The following is a 17,197-nucleotide window of genomic DNA, read 5'->3' on the forward strand; positions in this document are numbered from 1 at the left end:
TGCATAATAAATGCAATGCATTTGAATCATCCCTAAACCATCCCCCACCCAGCCACCGACCTTGGTCCACAGAAAAATTGTCTTCCATGAGACCAATTCCTGACTCCAGAAAGGTTGGGGACTCCTGCTTTTAGGACAGAAGTTTTTGTCTAAATTGTTCACTGCTGTATTCTCAGTATCTAAGACAGTGCTGGCTTCCATTATAATAAATACCTACTAAATAGCTATTAAATAAAAATACACACAGGGGACAAGGGCCCCAGGAAGATTCAAGGGTGTGGAGAGGTGATGGAATTCAGTGATGGGGCGTGGATTCCGTTAGGGGGAGGGAGGCCAGTACAGAGCATAAAGACTCGGTGAGAGGATGGACACTCAAGAGACGAGGTGGGGCTCAATGAACATGGTGGGCCCAGGGAGGAAACAGGACCAGGAAGATTTGGTGAGGGGGTGAGGACTCAGTCAGGTGGTGTCCCAGCAACCCACTTCTCAAATAAGCCACCTCCATTTCCTACAGCTGGATAACCAAGGTTGAAGTCCCAGCTCTTGGACTTCCCTAGCAGTCCAGTGGCTAAGACTTTGCCTTCCAATGCAGGGGGTGTAGATTTCATGCCTAGTTGGGGAGCTAAGATCCTCCATGTCTCACAGTCAAAACACCAAAACATAAAACACAAGCAATATTGTAACAAATTCAATAAAGTCTTTAGAGATGATCTACATAAAAAAGAAATCATTTTTTTAAAGCCCTAATTCTCCCCATACTAATGATATGATCTTGAGTAAATTAACCTCTATGCCTCAGTCTCCTCATCTGTAAAATGGTGATGATAGCAGGACCAACTTCTTAGGGTTGCTGTGAGGATTAAATTAGTTTGTACCTGTCCATCACTTTGAACTGTGTCTGGTGCCTAATAAGCTGGTAAGTGTGAGTTGTTCTATCATTATTAGCAAATTCTGGTGTGGACTTAAAATGTCAAATTGGTAATAGGTTGAGAGTGCTGGCTTTCAATGTTGCCTCCCCTTCCTTGCTCTAGGTAGGCTACTTACCACAACCTACACCCCTCTTCCTTCCTCCTGGTCGCAAGTCTTAAGAAGAAACGGGGAACAGAGAAGCAAGGGACAAGGGTCCCATCTCCCTACACACTGTTAAGTTGCCCGAGTTAGAGATGTGCAATGCATCATATGACCACCAGGTGGCAAACTCAGCCCACTCCCTAAGAGGATGCTGCGTCCTCTGGAAGCCTGCAGCAGGACGCCGAGTTGGGGACCCTGGCCAGCCTTGCCAGGAGGCAAAGCAAAGCCCGACCCCAGGAGGGGCAGGTATGAAAGCGGGGTTGGGCAGCTCACGCCATAAATCAGGGCCAGCTATTTCTGGCTGCTAGCCTGGGCTGCCTGTCTGCCCAGGGCTGTGTCTCTCCAGGAAAATGCTTCCCCTCTCTGAGACATGGGGGACCTCCTCTGTCTGCCCTGGGTGGGTTCACTTTCTCCCCTTCCCTCCCCTGTTCAGAAGCCTCTATTGACACCCCCTACCCCACCCCCACAACCTCCTGCTGAAGACCTCCCAGAAGAACTGGGAAATGGGGGTCCAAGCTGGCCGGGAAACATCTTGCTCACTGTTTAAAACAATCTGAATTTCAGGTTTTTTTCCAAAACAAAATTAAAGGACATGCAGTCTGGAGAGGAAGAGATTAGAGGCAGGGCGATAAGGGAAGCGGGTACAGTGATGCAAAGGAAAAAGTGCTGAGGCCTGAGTCAGGATAACGGAGCCACCTCCCCCAGGAAGCCCACCCCACCTGCCAGCCTTCCCCCTGCCCTTGGAGTTTCCAAGGCTGGAATGCGAGGCCCCTCCTCTCCCACTTCCAGGCATTGTTCCTTCTGTCTTCCTCCGACTGAACCTGAACCGTGCGTGCCAGTCCTGTCTCCCTCCCTCTGCCAGCAGGCACCCCGCACCCGGGCGGGTAGAAGCTGCAACCTCCTCACCGCTTGTGGATCTTCTCCTCCAGGTTCTCTGCACAGAAGGCTTTCACTTCATAGTCCACACCGCAGGCCTGCGGGGAGGGGTCGCTGACCTCAGTGGAAAGGGCCAGCTCCGCTGAGCACGGCCTGCCCACCCTCTCGTTTAACGAGGCTGCTGGATGCGGAAAATCAGTTCCCCTGCCCCGACCCCCTGGTCTGACTAGGAGCCCTGCACTCAGCCTGTGCGGAGCTGCCTCCCTCATCTGACCCTTCCACAGAGCTGCTCCCTGACCAGCTCTGCTCCAGAGTCCTGCCTGTCTGGGGGGCACTGTCCCCATCAAGGCAGTTGCCCAGAAATAACAAGCAGCCCTTCAGCAGCCCTATTTAGGACCCCCTACCACCACCACCACACAGACTCTGCACTGGGCACCCCTTCAGCATCTCGCCCCACCCTTTGGACCAAATGATGAGGCACATCCCACCACATCCATTTCACAGATGAGGAAACAGGCTCCGAGCTCCAAGGCCTGGAACACCCGTGGGGTCACCTATGTCCGAGCCTCAGTTTCCGCACCTGTGAGACAGTGATGACTGCACCTCTACACAGGGTTCGTGAGGCCAGACGGTTTTCCAGAGGACATTCGGCAGCCAACATCAAGGCCAGTGAGGGTGACTCAGGAGAGGCCCTGGGCACATAACTCAGTGTAGGGGGTGAGGGTGATGCCATACGTGCCGCCCTGTCTGACAGGACTGCTTATCTGAGGTGGGACCAGCCTGGCTTACACACAAGGAGGCTGCTACAGGGAGAATTCCAGCACCCTCCAGACAGAGAGTGAGTCGGGGACCCGGGGACACAGTGTCCCGAGCCCAAAGAGATGCTCCCTCAGGGGTGACCCACCTTCCCTGTGTCTTCAGGTCCCGGCTGCAACGTCACAGAGCATGGGAGGTTCGGAGGGATCTGTTAAGAGGACAGAGAGACCTGTCATATTCACCACTGACCTCTCCATATCTCCCAGCCCCACACACATTCATCAGACCAGGGCCCCTAAGGACTGACCACGTCCCTTCCTTCAGACTAGGCAATTCACAGGACAGACCATGTTTACCCCATCAGAACATGCTAAGCTATGCCTCATGTTAGACTGGAAGCCACTGCAATAAAGCCAAGGATTTCAGTGCATCTCAGCCCCCACAGAACAAGAGCTGAGAAGGTCTTTCTATGACGCGCACTGTGGTAGGTAGAATAATGGCCCCCTGAAGATGTCCACATTCTAATCTCCAAAACCTGTGATAATGTTACCTAAAAGGGCAAAAGGGTCTTAGAGTGTAATTTGGTGAAGGATCCTAAAATGGGGAGATTACCCTGGATTAGCCAGGTGGGCCCACCATAATCACAGTGTTTTTAACAGTGAAAGCAGGGAGCAGAAAAGTCAGCATTACAGTGATGGGATTTGAGAAAGACTGGACCGGCCATTGCTGGCTTTGAAGATGGAAAAGGGCTAGGCCAGGGGCCAAAGAATGTGAGCAGTTTCTAGCAGCAGGAAAAGGCAAGGAAGCAGTTTCTCTCCCAGAGCTCCAGAGAGAATGCAGTCCTGCTGACACTTGATTTTAGCCCATGAGAGCTGTTTTTGACTTCTGACCTTCAGAACTGTAAAATAACACATTTGTATTCTAATTGGCAGGTTTAATTACCACTAGGTTTGCAACGGTTCATTACAGCAGCCGTAGTATGTCTATAACAGAGAGGACGGCTCCTCATCCTCTCACCTTCTCTGACTCTCACAGTCAGGGGATTTCACTGAATCACAGAATCAGAGTCTGAGAAACAGGAGATCTGAAAATCCAGAATCCTGGAGTGGAAAGGCAGCTGAGTAGGGAAATCCACTACTTGTCATTCTTGTCTGGGAGTTCAGTTGAGGCAGGGTTAGTGGGCAGTCAGTCTGAAGGAGGAGACAGCCTTGCAGTGACCCGGGGGCCAGAAAGGACTCCTTCTTTCTCTGCAGCACCCCACTCGACCCCTCCTTCTCCCACCGATGACCTGGACTTGGGAGGGTCCGGGTAGCAGTGCAGAGGTAAGGGTGACACCTCTGGCCGTGGCCAGAGAAGAGACACTTACAGGGCAGTGTAAGTGCCAGTCCCTGCCCTTCCACGCTGGGGAAGCTGCGTGGCCTGGAGCTGCTGCCCCAGCTGCCCCCATGTGCCTGCCCAGAGGGCTTGCTAGAGGTGATGCCCTGGGGGCTGGCAGTCCCTGACCTCAAAGGTGAAAGGGTAGGCATGCTCGCCCAGCTTCTTGATGAGGCGCTCCTGCAGCCGTGTCAGGGGCTTCTTGTCCTCCGGGGCCGGCGGGAAAGACTGCACGTTGGCCACAAACAGGTCCTTGCGAAAGGTCAGGCCCAGGACATCCAGGTCCTCCCGGCCGTAGCGGAAGGCGCAGGTCAGCGTCACATAGACTGTGGGAGCAAGGGGGTGCTGAGGAGGGGCCAGGAAGGGAAGCAAACATGCCCCCACCCAGAGTGCCAGCTGCAGCCCGGGAACCGGCTCTCCTGCCGGTCTGTCCCAGGGCTCCTGAGGGGAGGGCGGTGCTGTCCCTGGGACAGGGGTGTCAGATGCCTGGCCCGGGAGGAGGCGGGGGCTGACCGCTGGATGGGTTCAGTCCTTCTCCACCCCCACTGCAGTCCAGGGTGTGTGTGTGCAGAGGGCCTGACAGGGTCACTGGGGGCCAGGCAGGAGCACGTTGGAGCAGAGTAGCGGGTGGGCAAACAAGTGCTAGGTGGTGTCTGGAAGGCCCAGTGTCTTGTTCCACCCACCCCCCACCTCCTGTCTTCCTGCTGACCTTAGACAATCCCTTGACTGCATCAGGGATAAGTCTTCTCTTCTGCACAATAAGACCCTAACTCCTGCTCCGTGTGCACCCCCCGACCTTGCAACAGTCGTGATGGGTGGATGTAAAAGGGCTCAGACATGAAAAGGGTCTCCCAAAGTGGGTACAGGCGGGGCTGCCCCAGGATGCCGGAGCACCTGCTCTGATGCTGACTGGAGCCGTCACGGAAGAACCCGTGGGGAGGGGCAGGGATGGGCTTGTTGCCTCTCTTATTGCCAGTGTTCTGCCGGAGAGTCAGAAAGGCCCCAGCCTGCAGGTAAGGCTGGGGGCAGGGGCCACAGCTCACCTCTCCTCTCCTTGAGATACTCCGGATCCACGAGAACCACTCCATCTGGAGGAAGGACAGAGAGTGAGCAGACATGACCTCAAACTTCTGAGCCCCAAACACCAGGCTAAATGCAAACCCAACCATTTGTCTGTTCACAAGCATCGTGAGGGCTTCCCTGGTGGCACAGTGGTGAAGAGTCCGCCTGCCAATGCAGGAAACACTGGTTAGATCCCTGATCCGGGAAGATCCCACATGCTGCAGAGCTACTAAGCCCATGCACCACAGCCACCGAGCTGGTAATCTAGAGCCTGGGAGCCGCAACTACTGAGCCCTCGCACTGGACATACTAAAGCCTGAGCGCCCTAGAGCCTAGGCTCCGCAACAAAAAAACCACCACAATGAGAAGTCCAAGCATTGCAACTGGAGAGTGGCCCCTGCTCCCTGCAGCTAGAGAAAAGGCCAAACAGCAATGGAGACTCAGCACAGCCAAAACTAAATAAAATTATTATAAACAAAACAAAAGCATCATGAGAGAAATGGGAAGGCCAGCAGCTGGTGAATGTTACCACCATGCCCCCTCCACCCACTGAACCAGGCTGGCATGACAAATCCAGATCACAACTATAGGCAGGTTATTTAACTTCTCTTTCTTCATCTGTTAGTCAGAATAATAAGATGGGTTCAAAACCCCAATATCAGGTATACTGTGGAATTCAGAAGTTTTGAATTATAGAAAGGCCATGTGGTCCCTCTTCCATATCTTCTCTAATGCCTTCTGCCAGCTCTGGGGCAGCACCCCTTGTCTAGCCCATTAAAACCTCTGCAGGGAAACTATTTTCACCAAGAGGCTAACTAAGGCATCAGTCGCCTCCCACCAGTTCAGGCCAGGTCTGCCACTAGATGAATTCTGTGTCAAACTCATGAACAATTTGGGGCTCTCAGAGCTTCTGGATTCGGGATTTGCAGACCTGTAGTATCCACCTCATAGGGCTCCTGTGAGGGCTAAATGAATTAATACGTTTAAAGTATTACCCGGTGCCTGGCACATGCTATCACGGAGAATGTCCCAAGGCCTGACCTTGGGAGTACAGAGTCCAGTTGAAGACAAAGGATGCTCTCTCTGCCCAGAGCCCCAGGAAGCCAGGCTTGGGGGTCACACTCTTGCCTAGCATCCCCAGTCTAACCCACAGCCATCTCCACCCCATACTGACCCCCACAGCTGGCCGCTCAGGGAACCTCAGAGGCCACATTAGAAAGTGAGTGCCCAGAGGGCTCCCAGTCCTCTCCCCATGCTGGGCAGGTCCAAGGGATCAGGGGAGTGCCCACCGTGTGCCCACAGCCCACCACGCATCTTCCCTTCTTTGACGATGGGGCTTCCTCTGGGCCTGGGCACCAGGGATGGAGTGTAAACTCAGTAGAGAGGGCATCCCAGCAAGGATACTTCCCAAGCCAGGGGTGTCAGGAAGGCTCCCAGGGGTGAGGAAGCTTGAGGCAGGTCTTAAAGGCAAGTGAAGGTAGTCAATTAGATGACCAGGGGACAGCCCAAGGTCGGCAGTGGGAAGAGTGTAACTCTGGGGCTTGGGAGAGCAGATCCTGGAGGTTGCTGGAGGAAGGAGAGACGGGCTGTTTTCTGTTTGTTTGTTTTTGCTTTTCAGCTGTGCAGCATGTGGGATCTTAGTTCCTTGACCAGGGATGGAACCCACACCCTCTGCACTGGAAGGGCAGAGTCTTCTTAACCACTGAACCAATTGGGAAATCCCCAAGCCTGCTGACCTTAAATGTCTTATCTATGAGGCCAGGGGGCTCAGACTTGCCCCTGAGTTTTCAGGGGAACCAGGACGACAGTGAAGCATCGGCGAGACATAATCAGCTCAATGATGTAAGGGAGAAGTTTTTCTCACTGCGGGTCATTTCAACAACTTGGTATGACGCCCCAGCACTCTCTGGGATCTACAGGGCCTAGCACAGGGCCTGGCATGAAGTAGGTGCTCTGTGAACACTGGTTGAATGGTTTTCAGGGTGCCTATGTGTGCTAGGGGAGCCAGATCCCCCCTGCCCTTCTCCCCAGACCCCGTGACCCCACTGCCATTCTTAAAGGCTAAAGGGTGTGAACAGCCCCGGCCTCAGACAGCCCATAGGAAACTTTGCCTTGGCCACAAGTAAGCAGGCCACAGGTGAACACAGGGATGTTTGTTCCCCACCTCCAAGTTCATCGGGGAGATGGAAATGGCAGAGAGGCCGGTGAGCTTCAGAGAACACCCAACAGGCTGGGAGGAAAAGTAGGGCTATCTGGCTCCAGGCCAGGAAGGGAGGGGCTCACAGTAGAGCTGGACTCTGCAGCCCACAGCCTGCACAGCGACCCCAGGGGCCCGCCAGGCTCGTGCCCCAAGGTCACAAAGACCTTCCCCCCAGCGAGCTGACACCTGGCACTCTGCTCCATCTGCTCCCACCTGGGCTCTGGAATCACACGTCTGTCCTGCTCTCTTGACCCCAGGACAGCCCCCAGGCCACATTCTCTGTGAATTTTTCCCCCAAGCAACACATCCCACTTTCTTCATCTGGACTTAGCCTCCTGCAGTTCTCTTGGCCCATCCTCCCAACCTGTCACTTCTCTGGTCTCACCCTGGTTTGTTCATGTCCCTCTTCAATCATTTAACCTCTCTGGGTCTCACTGTCCCAATCTGTAAAATAGGGTTAATCCTGAGCCTCCCTCCCTCAAACAAGTTCTAGGAAGAGACGACGAGATCGAGGTTCTTTAAGGAGAGTTACAGTTCTTAGAATCCTAACTGGAGGTGATTTTTGCCCCCCAAAGGGATATCCGGCAATATCTAAAAACATTTCTGATTGCCATACTGGGATGGGGGGACTCCCAGTGTCTAATGGGTAGAGGCCAGGAATGCTGCCAAGCATCCTTCAACACATGGGATGGCCCTGCCAGCAACGAATGATCCAATCCAAAACCTCAAGAGTGCTGAGGTTGAGAGAAGCCCTGAAGTGGAAAAAGTCCTTGGAAGGTGCCTTCAGCCACAGCCCAGCCTCCTGGTCAGTGAAGAGAGCCTCCATTTCACAAGCCCCTTTATTTTCTTTCCACCTCCCACCCTTTGCCATCAGCAGGGAGCAGAACAAAGTATCTGTGGAGCCAGACTGCCCAGGTTTGAATCCAGGCTCCTCAATCTACTAGCTCTGTGACCTGGAGGAAGTCACTTAACCCTCTGTGCTTGGGATGGTAATAACAGTAGTTGCCCCAGTGTTGGGTACACAGTAAGCCTCATGCTAAGTGGCGGCTGCTGTCATCAACATCCTCATCGTCCTTATCATCAGGATGCTCACCCCACTTCTTACCTCTGTCCTTCCCACAACGTCCTCTCACAGGCCCCTCAGCTGAAGAGGAAAGCAGCTGCTTGGTTAGCCTTTGCTGACTGGAGCCAAAAGCCACACACATCCTATTCTTGGCACCAGGCCCCTCTGGAGACCTGAAGGCTATTCCTGGGCCACTCCAACCTGCCCTCCTCTGGGAGGGGCCAGGCCAGCCCTGCCTCCCCCCTCCTCTCTCTCTCTGGCCTCCAGGGACTCACCCACGGGCTCCACGAGGTCGATGTGGTCCACAAAGTCCCGCTTTCCCAGATAGACGGTGAGCTGGGGAAAAGAGGCACAGAGGGTGTTAGGAGCTGTGGGCCCCAGCCCCAGAGGAGACCCTGGGAGCTGCCCCCAAACTCCCTGGACCCAACCCTAACCCTCATCATTGAAATCCTAACTGGACTTGGACCTGATCCTCAGTTCTAGGAATAACAAGGCCTTGTATAAATTTTAAAGCACGTGTTTACCCCAAAACCCTGCAAAAAAGTTCTTGTTCCCATTTTGCAGATGAGGACACTGAGGCCTGTGGGGATCTTTACACCAAGCACCACTGAGGGTGCATTGGCAGCAGCAAAGGCGCTTGCTGAGTGGGAGTGCTGGGCGCATCTCTGAGAGGAGGGGGGACCCCGAGCAGGGACAGTGGCACCGCGAGGTGTGGGGGCTCTGAGCACTGAGCTCTGAGCCCTTCATAGCTCCCCACCTCTGTGCAGTCTGCGGGGATCCACTCAAACAAGGCCTTGTTCTCCAAGGCTGTGAGCCCGTGCCCTGCTGGTTGCCAGCCTTCAGGGGAGAACCCCAGAGCCAGAATCCAGAGTGTCATTCCAGATGTTCTCTACTCCTCCACAATCCCTAAATGCTGACGACTGACCCTCCATCAGATTTCTGTCTTCACAGCCACGCTTGACAGGATTATGCACCAGATCCTTGATTATCTACTGCCTGGAGCCTCCCACACCTGGGACCTTTCTCCCCACCTCAGCCAGACTGGTCATCCTAAAATGCAAATCTAACCATGGAAGTCTGGTCTGAAAACACTCTAATGGTTCCTAAGTGTCCAGAAGCAAGATGACAAATGAGTTTCATTCCAAATGTCAACTCTGACTGATTGGTAGGGGCTGCCTGGGGCCCCAGGTTGAGAAGAACCCAAGATGGAATATCACCTCAGCAGGAAAGGGGGGCCAGTGATTGGTGATGTCTGCCGTGGGTGCAGAAGGGAGGCGTGGGCACACACATGATGTCATCTGCCAGCCCCAGCCAGGAGTCCAAGCTCCTAAGCCCAATTCCCAGGCTCCAGGACCCAGTTCTGCTACCCCCCACCTCAGTTCCCGCTCCCTCTGCTCCCCTCTTGGCACCCAGACGCCCTGTGATTTATGTTCATGCCTTGAATGCTCTTTTCCTCCCTACCTTGCCTGGGAGTGCATCTCTCGGAGAAACCATCCCTGACCACCCAGGCAGGGTCTGCAGCGCCCCCCCCCCCCACCCCTCTATCGCACACTTGCACTTTATATTGGTCAGTTTTTCTATGTCTGCCTTCCCCATCTGGCTGTGAGGGGTACGAGCTGCACCTTATTTTTATCTCAGTACACCCCACCCCAACCCCCATAGGCTCAGCCTTGACCTGACAAGGAATTATGTCAGTCACACCCATTTGCTGACCTGTGAGGAAAGTAGGATGGGGCCTGGGGCTGTGTTAAGAAAGAGAGTGGGGTGAGCCCTGGGAGCTGCCCTGGATAACAGGGTTCAGTAGAGGCTCCAGGGGCCGCTCATGCCAGAGGACTCGGTTCCCCTGAGGCCCTTGGCACTGGCTCTAATTATTGCACTCAAAAGGCAAGGCAGCCTCTCTGGGATAGGCAGTGTCTCCCCATGCCAGGGCAGGGGCGCCCTAAATTCCAGGGGTGTTGTACCGCCCCCCTCAGACAGACAGTTTGCTGAGAGGGCCCCTGTCACTGTAGCCAAGGGAGGACAGGGCTGTGCCTCCCCCTCGGACAGGATGTGCCAGTCCTTCACGGCAGTAAAGATGCCCAAGAGAGGAGGAGAGTTTGGGGACAGAGAGGAGTCGGGGTGGGGCTGCCACAGACTCACCTTTCCATTGGGGCTCGCCTTCTTGAACACCCTGGGGAGAGAAAGAGTGGGAAGGTCAGGTTAGCATATCCTGCCCCGGGGGAAGGTGCCTGCAGGGTATCTCTCAGCAGGACCAGAACAAGGGGCCTGGAGTGACTTGCAGGCACCATACAAGCGCTGAGAGCATCATTGGGTCTCAGCATCTCCACCACCCCGAGACACCGTGTTTGCCTTCATAGCTCCCCTGGGCACCCTCGACAGCCCCCTTGGTCTATTCCTCACCCAGCAGGTGGAGGGACACAGGTCACACCACCCCATTTCACGCAGAGGCACAGCCTTGTGTGACTGCCCGCCTCCTTTACCTCTCAGCATCACCTCTCCCACTCCCTCCCGTCCCCTCCAGCCACAAGCCTGCTTGCCTTTCCTCCAACACACCAAGGCACTCCTTGCCTCAGCAGTCAGTCCCTTTTCCCTGGGACGCTCTCCCCCCACAGATCCGCCTGCATCCGCTGGCCCAGCCCCGCACCTTATGTGATGAAGCTTCACCCTGCGCCTGCCCAGCAGTCCCAGTGCTCTCACTGTACCTTCCCTTCTCCCACAGCACCCACTGCTTCCTAACCTACTGCACAGCTGACTCTGGGGTTATATGTACCCGTCTGTTAGCTCCATGAGGGCAGGGATCTTTGTCTCTTGTCCTCTGTTGCATCCCAAGCCCCTAGGATGGTATACCTGGTAGGTATTCAATATACCTGTGTTCATGAATGGCAGGAAGCCAGCACTCAGTAAATATTAGTTGAGAATATGAATGAATGAATTAGGGAAGGAACCAACTGAAGCATGAGGCCTGGAAGGGAGGGGATGTGCCTGGGATGGCACAGCAGAGCACAAGACTCAGAGTCAGGCAGAGGTGGTCCCCTGCAGCTCCTCCTGGTCTCTCCCCAAGCCTGGTCTGGGAGTCCCTTGCCTGACCCCCAGCATCCAGTGCCAGAACTGCTCTGAGGAATGTTGAGAGCGGAGAGAATAAAGGTAGAGACAGAGACCCAGAGACAAGAGGGTGTTAGAGGAGAGCAGGGAGGAAAGAAGGGAGAAGAAAGGGATGCTGGCCCTGGAGGTGTGACAGTAAAAGATGGAATGAGAGTCATAAAACAAACAGAGAGCAAGAGAGAGTCACAGAGAGATGGAGCAGACACAGAGCGGCAAAGCAGCTGCTAAGAGGGGCTGGAGGTCTAGCAGGCCTCCAGGGCAAGGCGGGGTGAGGCCCACAGTGTCACAGCGACAGCAAGTCCTCCCAGAGGGAGAGTGAAGTTGTGGCTCTGTGCTGCCTCCATAGCACCCCCCCACCCCATCACTCCCACCCCTTACTTCCAGGGTCCAAGGGACCACTGATGGGTCTGAGCTTGGCTTGCAAATAGGAGCCTAGCACATCCCTCCCTCATCTCCCCTAGGAGTTCTGGGTTTTCTCCTCCTCATAAATATTTATCATTGTTTGGAGTGTGAAGATGCCACAGTCAGCTGGGGCATAATAATTACTAAAGTGAGAGAAAAAAATATACAGATGACACGATTTGAACCAACGGCTCCCACACTAAGGCTGGACTTGCAGAGGAGACCAGGGAAGTGATATGCCACCGAAATCCCCGCCGCTTCCAGAAGCCTCTGTTCGTCCCTCCGGAGCCCCCGGGTCAGAGAGAAAGGAGAGGCCACAAACGCCTGAGGCCACAAAGAACTGAGTCAGGAGAAGCCATCCCAGTGACCCCTGAGAGGGACTAGGGGCACCCTGGCCACAAGAGGCTGGGGGGCAGGGAGCAGCTAGGAGGAGTGATAGGGAAAGGGAAGGAAGGCGGGTAGGAAGAAAGTAAAAAGGAACTAACATTTAAAAGAAGGAACTAGCATTAGTTGAGTGCCCAATTAATTACTTCTCATTACAGCACTATGAAATGAGCATTATAATTCTCATTTTATGGATAATAAACTTAAGGTTCAGAGAGATATAGGAATTTTCCCAGAAGCACACAGCAAGCAAAAGGCTAATAAGTCAGGATTCAGAACCAGTTCTGCCTGGCTGCCTTCTGACAGTATACAAGGAGGCAGGTAATTTTATGTTCAACCCTGCTGCTTTCCTATAGCAGGTGTTTTTATCAGCATCAAGAATAACAGAAAATAAGGGAATTGAGGACAGGAGGAGGGGGAAGTAACCAAAGAGTGAGTAAGGGGCAAGGAGAGTGAGGATGACGAGGGGCAGGCAGCCCAGCCGGCCCAGCGCTGGGGGACATCCTGTGGCTAACTCAGTAAGCCCCAGGCCACATCCTCTGGGACCAGGACACTGATAGCCTCCTCAGACAACAAAAGCAGCAGCTGCCCATGCCCTCTAGGCTTGTACACCCTTGTCACGGTCATGTCTCTGAGTATTGGATCCTTCCACAATCCCATTTCAGAGATGAGAAAACCGAGGCTCAAAGAGGTGAATGATGGCTGCTTGTCTCCAGAGCCCGCGTCCTTCCCACTCTGTCCCACAGCCAAACAGTCCCTGAAACAACTCCATTGGCTTCCTGACCCCAACACTGTCAGAAAAAACAGCCCATGTAGGGGTGCTTCCAGTTCACCAGGACCCCCACCTGTGCAGCACCTCACAGATGGCTTCTTCTGTCTGTCCACTTTGAAGAGCAAGCACAAACATGCAAGACTGAAGTCAAAGGCAAAATTGCAGACTGTGGGATGCCTGGGTTTGGTTCATTCCCAAGTGCCATCTATGCCCCGCAAGCCTGATCCTCAGAGCTAAAGCTGGGTCTCATACAAGAAATGCCAGCGGCGTTCTAGCTAAGTAAGACTCCCTGGAGAAAAGGAACAAAAACCCACCAAGCAGAGCTCAAGAAAAGGAGACAGTATAGAAAGAAGCAAAAATCTCACGGGAAGGATACGCAGGCAGGAGGAACGGGGGCTGGAGCCAGCAACGGGGAAGCCATCAACCTCTCAGGCAGCGGCTCTCTCTCTCCACCTCTCCCCCTGGGGATGCTATGTTCTCCTGCCTGCGCTGCTCTCCTTGCGGCTGCTCCATCGTCTCTGTGGACCAACTCTCTCTGCTTACTCAGGGCTTTTCTGCCCCTCCATCATTTTGGCTTGCATGTGGCTCTCACTCTGACCCTGTTTCTACTCTGCCTCTGCTCTGCTTCCCACTGTTAACTGGCTGAATGGCCCAATTCCGAATTCCCAGGAGAGGAATTTGATTGGTCAGTTTTGGTCAGGTGTCCCATGCCTGGGCCAATCAGCTAGAAGAAGTGTGTGTCACGTGGTCCATCAGGCATGGTCAGAGGAGGGTCAGCAGAGCAGTGTGTTTCAAACCAGGGGTCACAATCCATTAGTTGACAATGAAATCAACTTATAGAATTACCACTAGCACTTTTGTTGTTGTTGTTGTTACTGAATGGAATAGAAGATATAAGTATAAGGTGCAGATGGCAAGTAGTAGATATTATTGTATTTACCAATATTCCATCCCCTCTAAGGCTGGGCATATGTGTGGATCAAATTTCTCCAGTCTTGTGAAGTTAGATATGCCCATACAGCTTGCTCTGGCCAAGGAAATGGGAACAAAAATGCCATATGTCACTTCCAGGCAGAAGTATTTAAGGGCTGGTGCATGATGACCCCACGCTGTTTATGTTCATTTTCTATGGAAGCTATAACAAATGATCACAAACTTAGTGGCTTACAACAGCATAAACTTAGTATCTTACAGTTTTCAGTTCAGAAGTTCACTAGGTTAAAATCATGGGGCTTCCCAGGTAGTTCAGGGGTAAAAAAAAAAAAAAAAAAAAATCTGCCAATGCAGGAAATGGTGATTTGATTCCTGAGGAGGAAATGGCAACCCACCCCAGTACTCTTGCCTGGAAAATTCCGTGGACAGAGGAGCCTGGCGGCCTACAGTCCATGGGGTAGCAAAGAGTCCATGACTGAGCGACTGAGCTTGCACGCACAGGTTAAAATCAAGGTGTTGGCAGGGCTGCATTCCTTTCCATAAGCTCTAGGAGTAAATGTGTTTTCTTGCCCTTTCCACCCACATTTCATGTCTCAAGGCCTCTTCCTCCATCTTCAAAGCCAGCAACACCAGGTTAGGTTCTCATCACATTGCATCACTCTGACCTCCTCTTCTGCCTCCCTCTTCCACTTTTAGAGACCCTTATGAATACATGCAGCTCCCTACTTTAAGATCCACTGATTTTAGGAAACTCAATTCCATCTGCACCTGTAATTCCCCTTTGCCATATGATATGACATATTCAAAGGTTCCAAGGATTAGGATATAAACATTGTTGGGGTGGGGGGCGGGGGGGTTTCTTCCTCCTACCGTGTCCTCTTTCCTCTGTCATTGAAACCAGCAATGATCTGAATGGAGAAGCCTCCAGAGACTAAATTCCAGGGCTCTCCTGCTAAATGACAGACAGGGAGCATGAGAGGAACCTCTTGAGCCACTAAGATTTGGGGGTTATTTGTAACTACAGCAGACCAGTTTCTCACGACTAATTTTTTAAAAATTTAAGTGTCATTTAAGTAAAACTTCTGTTTCAGGTGAACTGAGTTACAATGTAAAATGAATATCATGGTGCAAATTTTTAAATGTTTAGAACCCACTGTTGTAGAGAGCATGCTCTCTCTACAAACATGCTCTATCAGTGTCTGTGCAGCCTGTTAGATCCTATTTTCTGATTCTGCTGCTTTTCTGTGAGCTACCAGGCCTCCCAAATATCCATTTGTGCCTGTAGGGAGAAGCCTGCATCATGAGGGACCCAGAACAAAGTACCTTCCTGGATAGATTACCCAACATCCAAGAGTTTATCATTTTGTACAGTACAGCCAAACAATGGGATATTGCATAGCACTGAAATTATGCCTGCGTCTTTCATAACACAGGGAAATGCTTATAACAGAATATTAAGCAGAAATCAGGAACCAAAACAGTATGTTTGGCATGAGCTCAAATTTATACTCAATAAATATCCAAAAGAAAGAAGGAGAAGACTGGAGGTTGTTAAGATGGCAACACTCCTCAAAGTTATCTATGAATTCAATGCAATACCTATAAAAATTCCAGCTGGATTTTTTTGCATTAATTGACAGGCCGATCCTAAAATTTATATGGAAATAGTGAAGACAGTTTTTTTTAAAATATAATTTTTATTGTAATTATTTGCTTGAGTGTCTCTGTCTCACTTTGCCCTCTTTTTTTGTCTGTTTTGTTTTGGCCATGCCTTGAGGCATTGTGGATCTTAGTTCCCTGACCAGGGATCCAACCCGTGCCCCCCGCAGTGGAAGAGCAGAATCCTAACTACTGACCTACCAGGGAAGTCCCAAGACAATCTTGGAAAAGAAAAAAAAAACAAAGTTGGAAGACTCGGACTTCCAAATTCAAAATTTACTACAAAGCTACAGTAACCAAGATTGTGTGATCTTGGCATAAAGATAGACATAGAAATCAATGGAACAAAGTTGAGAGTCCAGAATTAAGCCCATATATTTACAGTCAATTGATTTTTAACAAGGGAACAAAGAGAAAACAAAGGAGATAAAATAGTCTTTTCAGTAAATGATTCTTGGACAACTGGATATCCATATGCAAAAAAAAAAAAAAAAAACCCAACCTCACATCAGTTCCGTCCCTGATGGGGGAACGAACTAAGATCTCACATGATGTGAGGCCCAGCAAAAGAAAGAAAGAGAGAAAAGGGGAAAACTATAAAACTCTTAGAAGAAAACATATGTATAAATCTACATGACCTTGGATAAGGCAATGGTTTCTTAGACATGACATCAAAAGCACAGGCAACTAAAGAAAAAAGTAGATAAACTGCACCTTATCAAAATTAAAAATTTTGGAGTTTCAAAGGTCACTATCAAGAAAGTGAAAAAACAATCCACAGAATGGAGCAAATATTTTCCAATCATGTATCTAGTAAAAGTCTAGTATCCAGAATATATAAAGATCCTATTATGATTCAACAACAAAGAGGCAAATAATTAAAAATGAACTTGATTAAAATGAAGCAATGAATTTGAATAGTCATTTCTTCAAAGAAGGTATACAAGTGGCCAGTAAGCACATAAAAAAATGGTTAGTCACTGGGGAAATGCAAATTGAAGCCACAACAAGGGTATTCCCTGGTGGTCCAGTGGTTAGGATTCTGTGTTTCTACTGTCAAAGACCCCAGTTCAATTCCTGGTCAGGGAACTAAGGTCCCACAAGCTATGAAGCATGGCCAAAAAAAAAAAAGAAAGAAAGCCACAGTGAGATATTTCACACCCAACAGGAGACCTATAATAGAAAAAAAGGACAATAAACCTGTGTTATCAAGGATGTGGAGAAACAGGAACCCTCACACATTGCTGGTGGTTAACAAAGTGGTGTAGTCACTTTGGCCAACAGTCTGGCAGTTCCTCCAAACAACACCAAGTTAGCATATGACCCAGCAATCCCACTCCTAGGCAGAGATCCAAGAGGACTGAAAATGATGTCCACACACGAAAAATGTTCATAGTGGCAATATGCGTTAACAGTCACACACTACCAACTGGTGAATGTGTTTTTTATCTGTGGCATATATAGTCAATGGAGTATTATTCAACCATAAAAAGGGATGAAGTGCTGATTCATGCTACAACATGGATGAACCCTGAAAGGATCA

At 51.3% G+C, this 17,197-nt stretch overlaps 1 protein-coding gene across 3 annotated transcripts in view; it reads right to left on the reverse strand.

Moving 5' to 3' along the window:
- The window catches only part of ARRB1 (arrestin beta 1), a 79,232-nt gene that overhangs the window by 17,042 nt on the left and 44,993 nt on the right, over positions 1-17,197 (reverse strand). For all 3 annotated transcript variants that reach the window (XR_009694091.1, XM_061150523.1, XM_061150514.1), the window contains exons 2-7: positions 10,542-10,572; positions 8,678-8,738; positions 5,121-5,165; positions 4,207-4,403; positions 2,852-2,911; positions 1,978-2,045 (exon numbers count right to left, since the gene is read on the reverse strand). Coding sequence is in view for 2 of the 3 variants with exons in the window: in XM_061150523.1 (XP_061006506.1) it covers positions 1,978-2,045; positions 2,852-2,911; positions 4,207-4,403; positions 5,121-5,165; positions 8,678-8,738; positions 10,542-10,572 (462 nt within the window). In the remaining variant the exon portion in view is untranslated. The remainder of the gene's footprint in view (positions 1-1,977; positions 2,046-2,851; positions 2,912-4,206; positions 4,404-5,120; positions 5,166-8,677; positions 8,739-10,541; positions 10,573-17,197) is intronic.

Source organism: Dama dama, chromosome 1 (assembly GCF_033118175.1).
Source record: "Dama dama isolate Ldn47 chromosome 1, ASM3311817v1, whole genome shotgun sequence".
In the NCBI taxonomy this organism is placed as follows: Eukaryota; Metazoa; Chordata; class Mammalia; order Artiodactyla; family Cervidae; genus Dama; species Dama dama.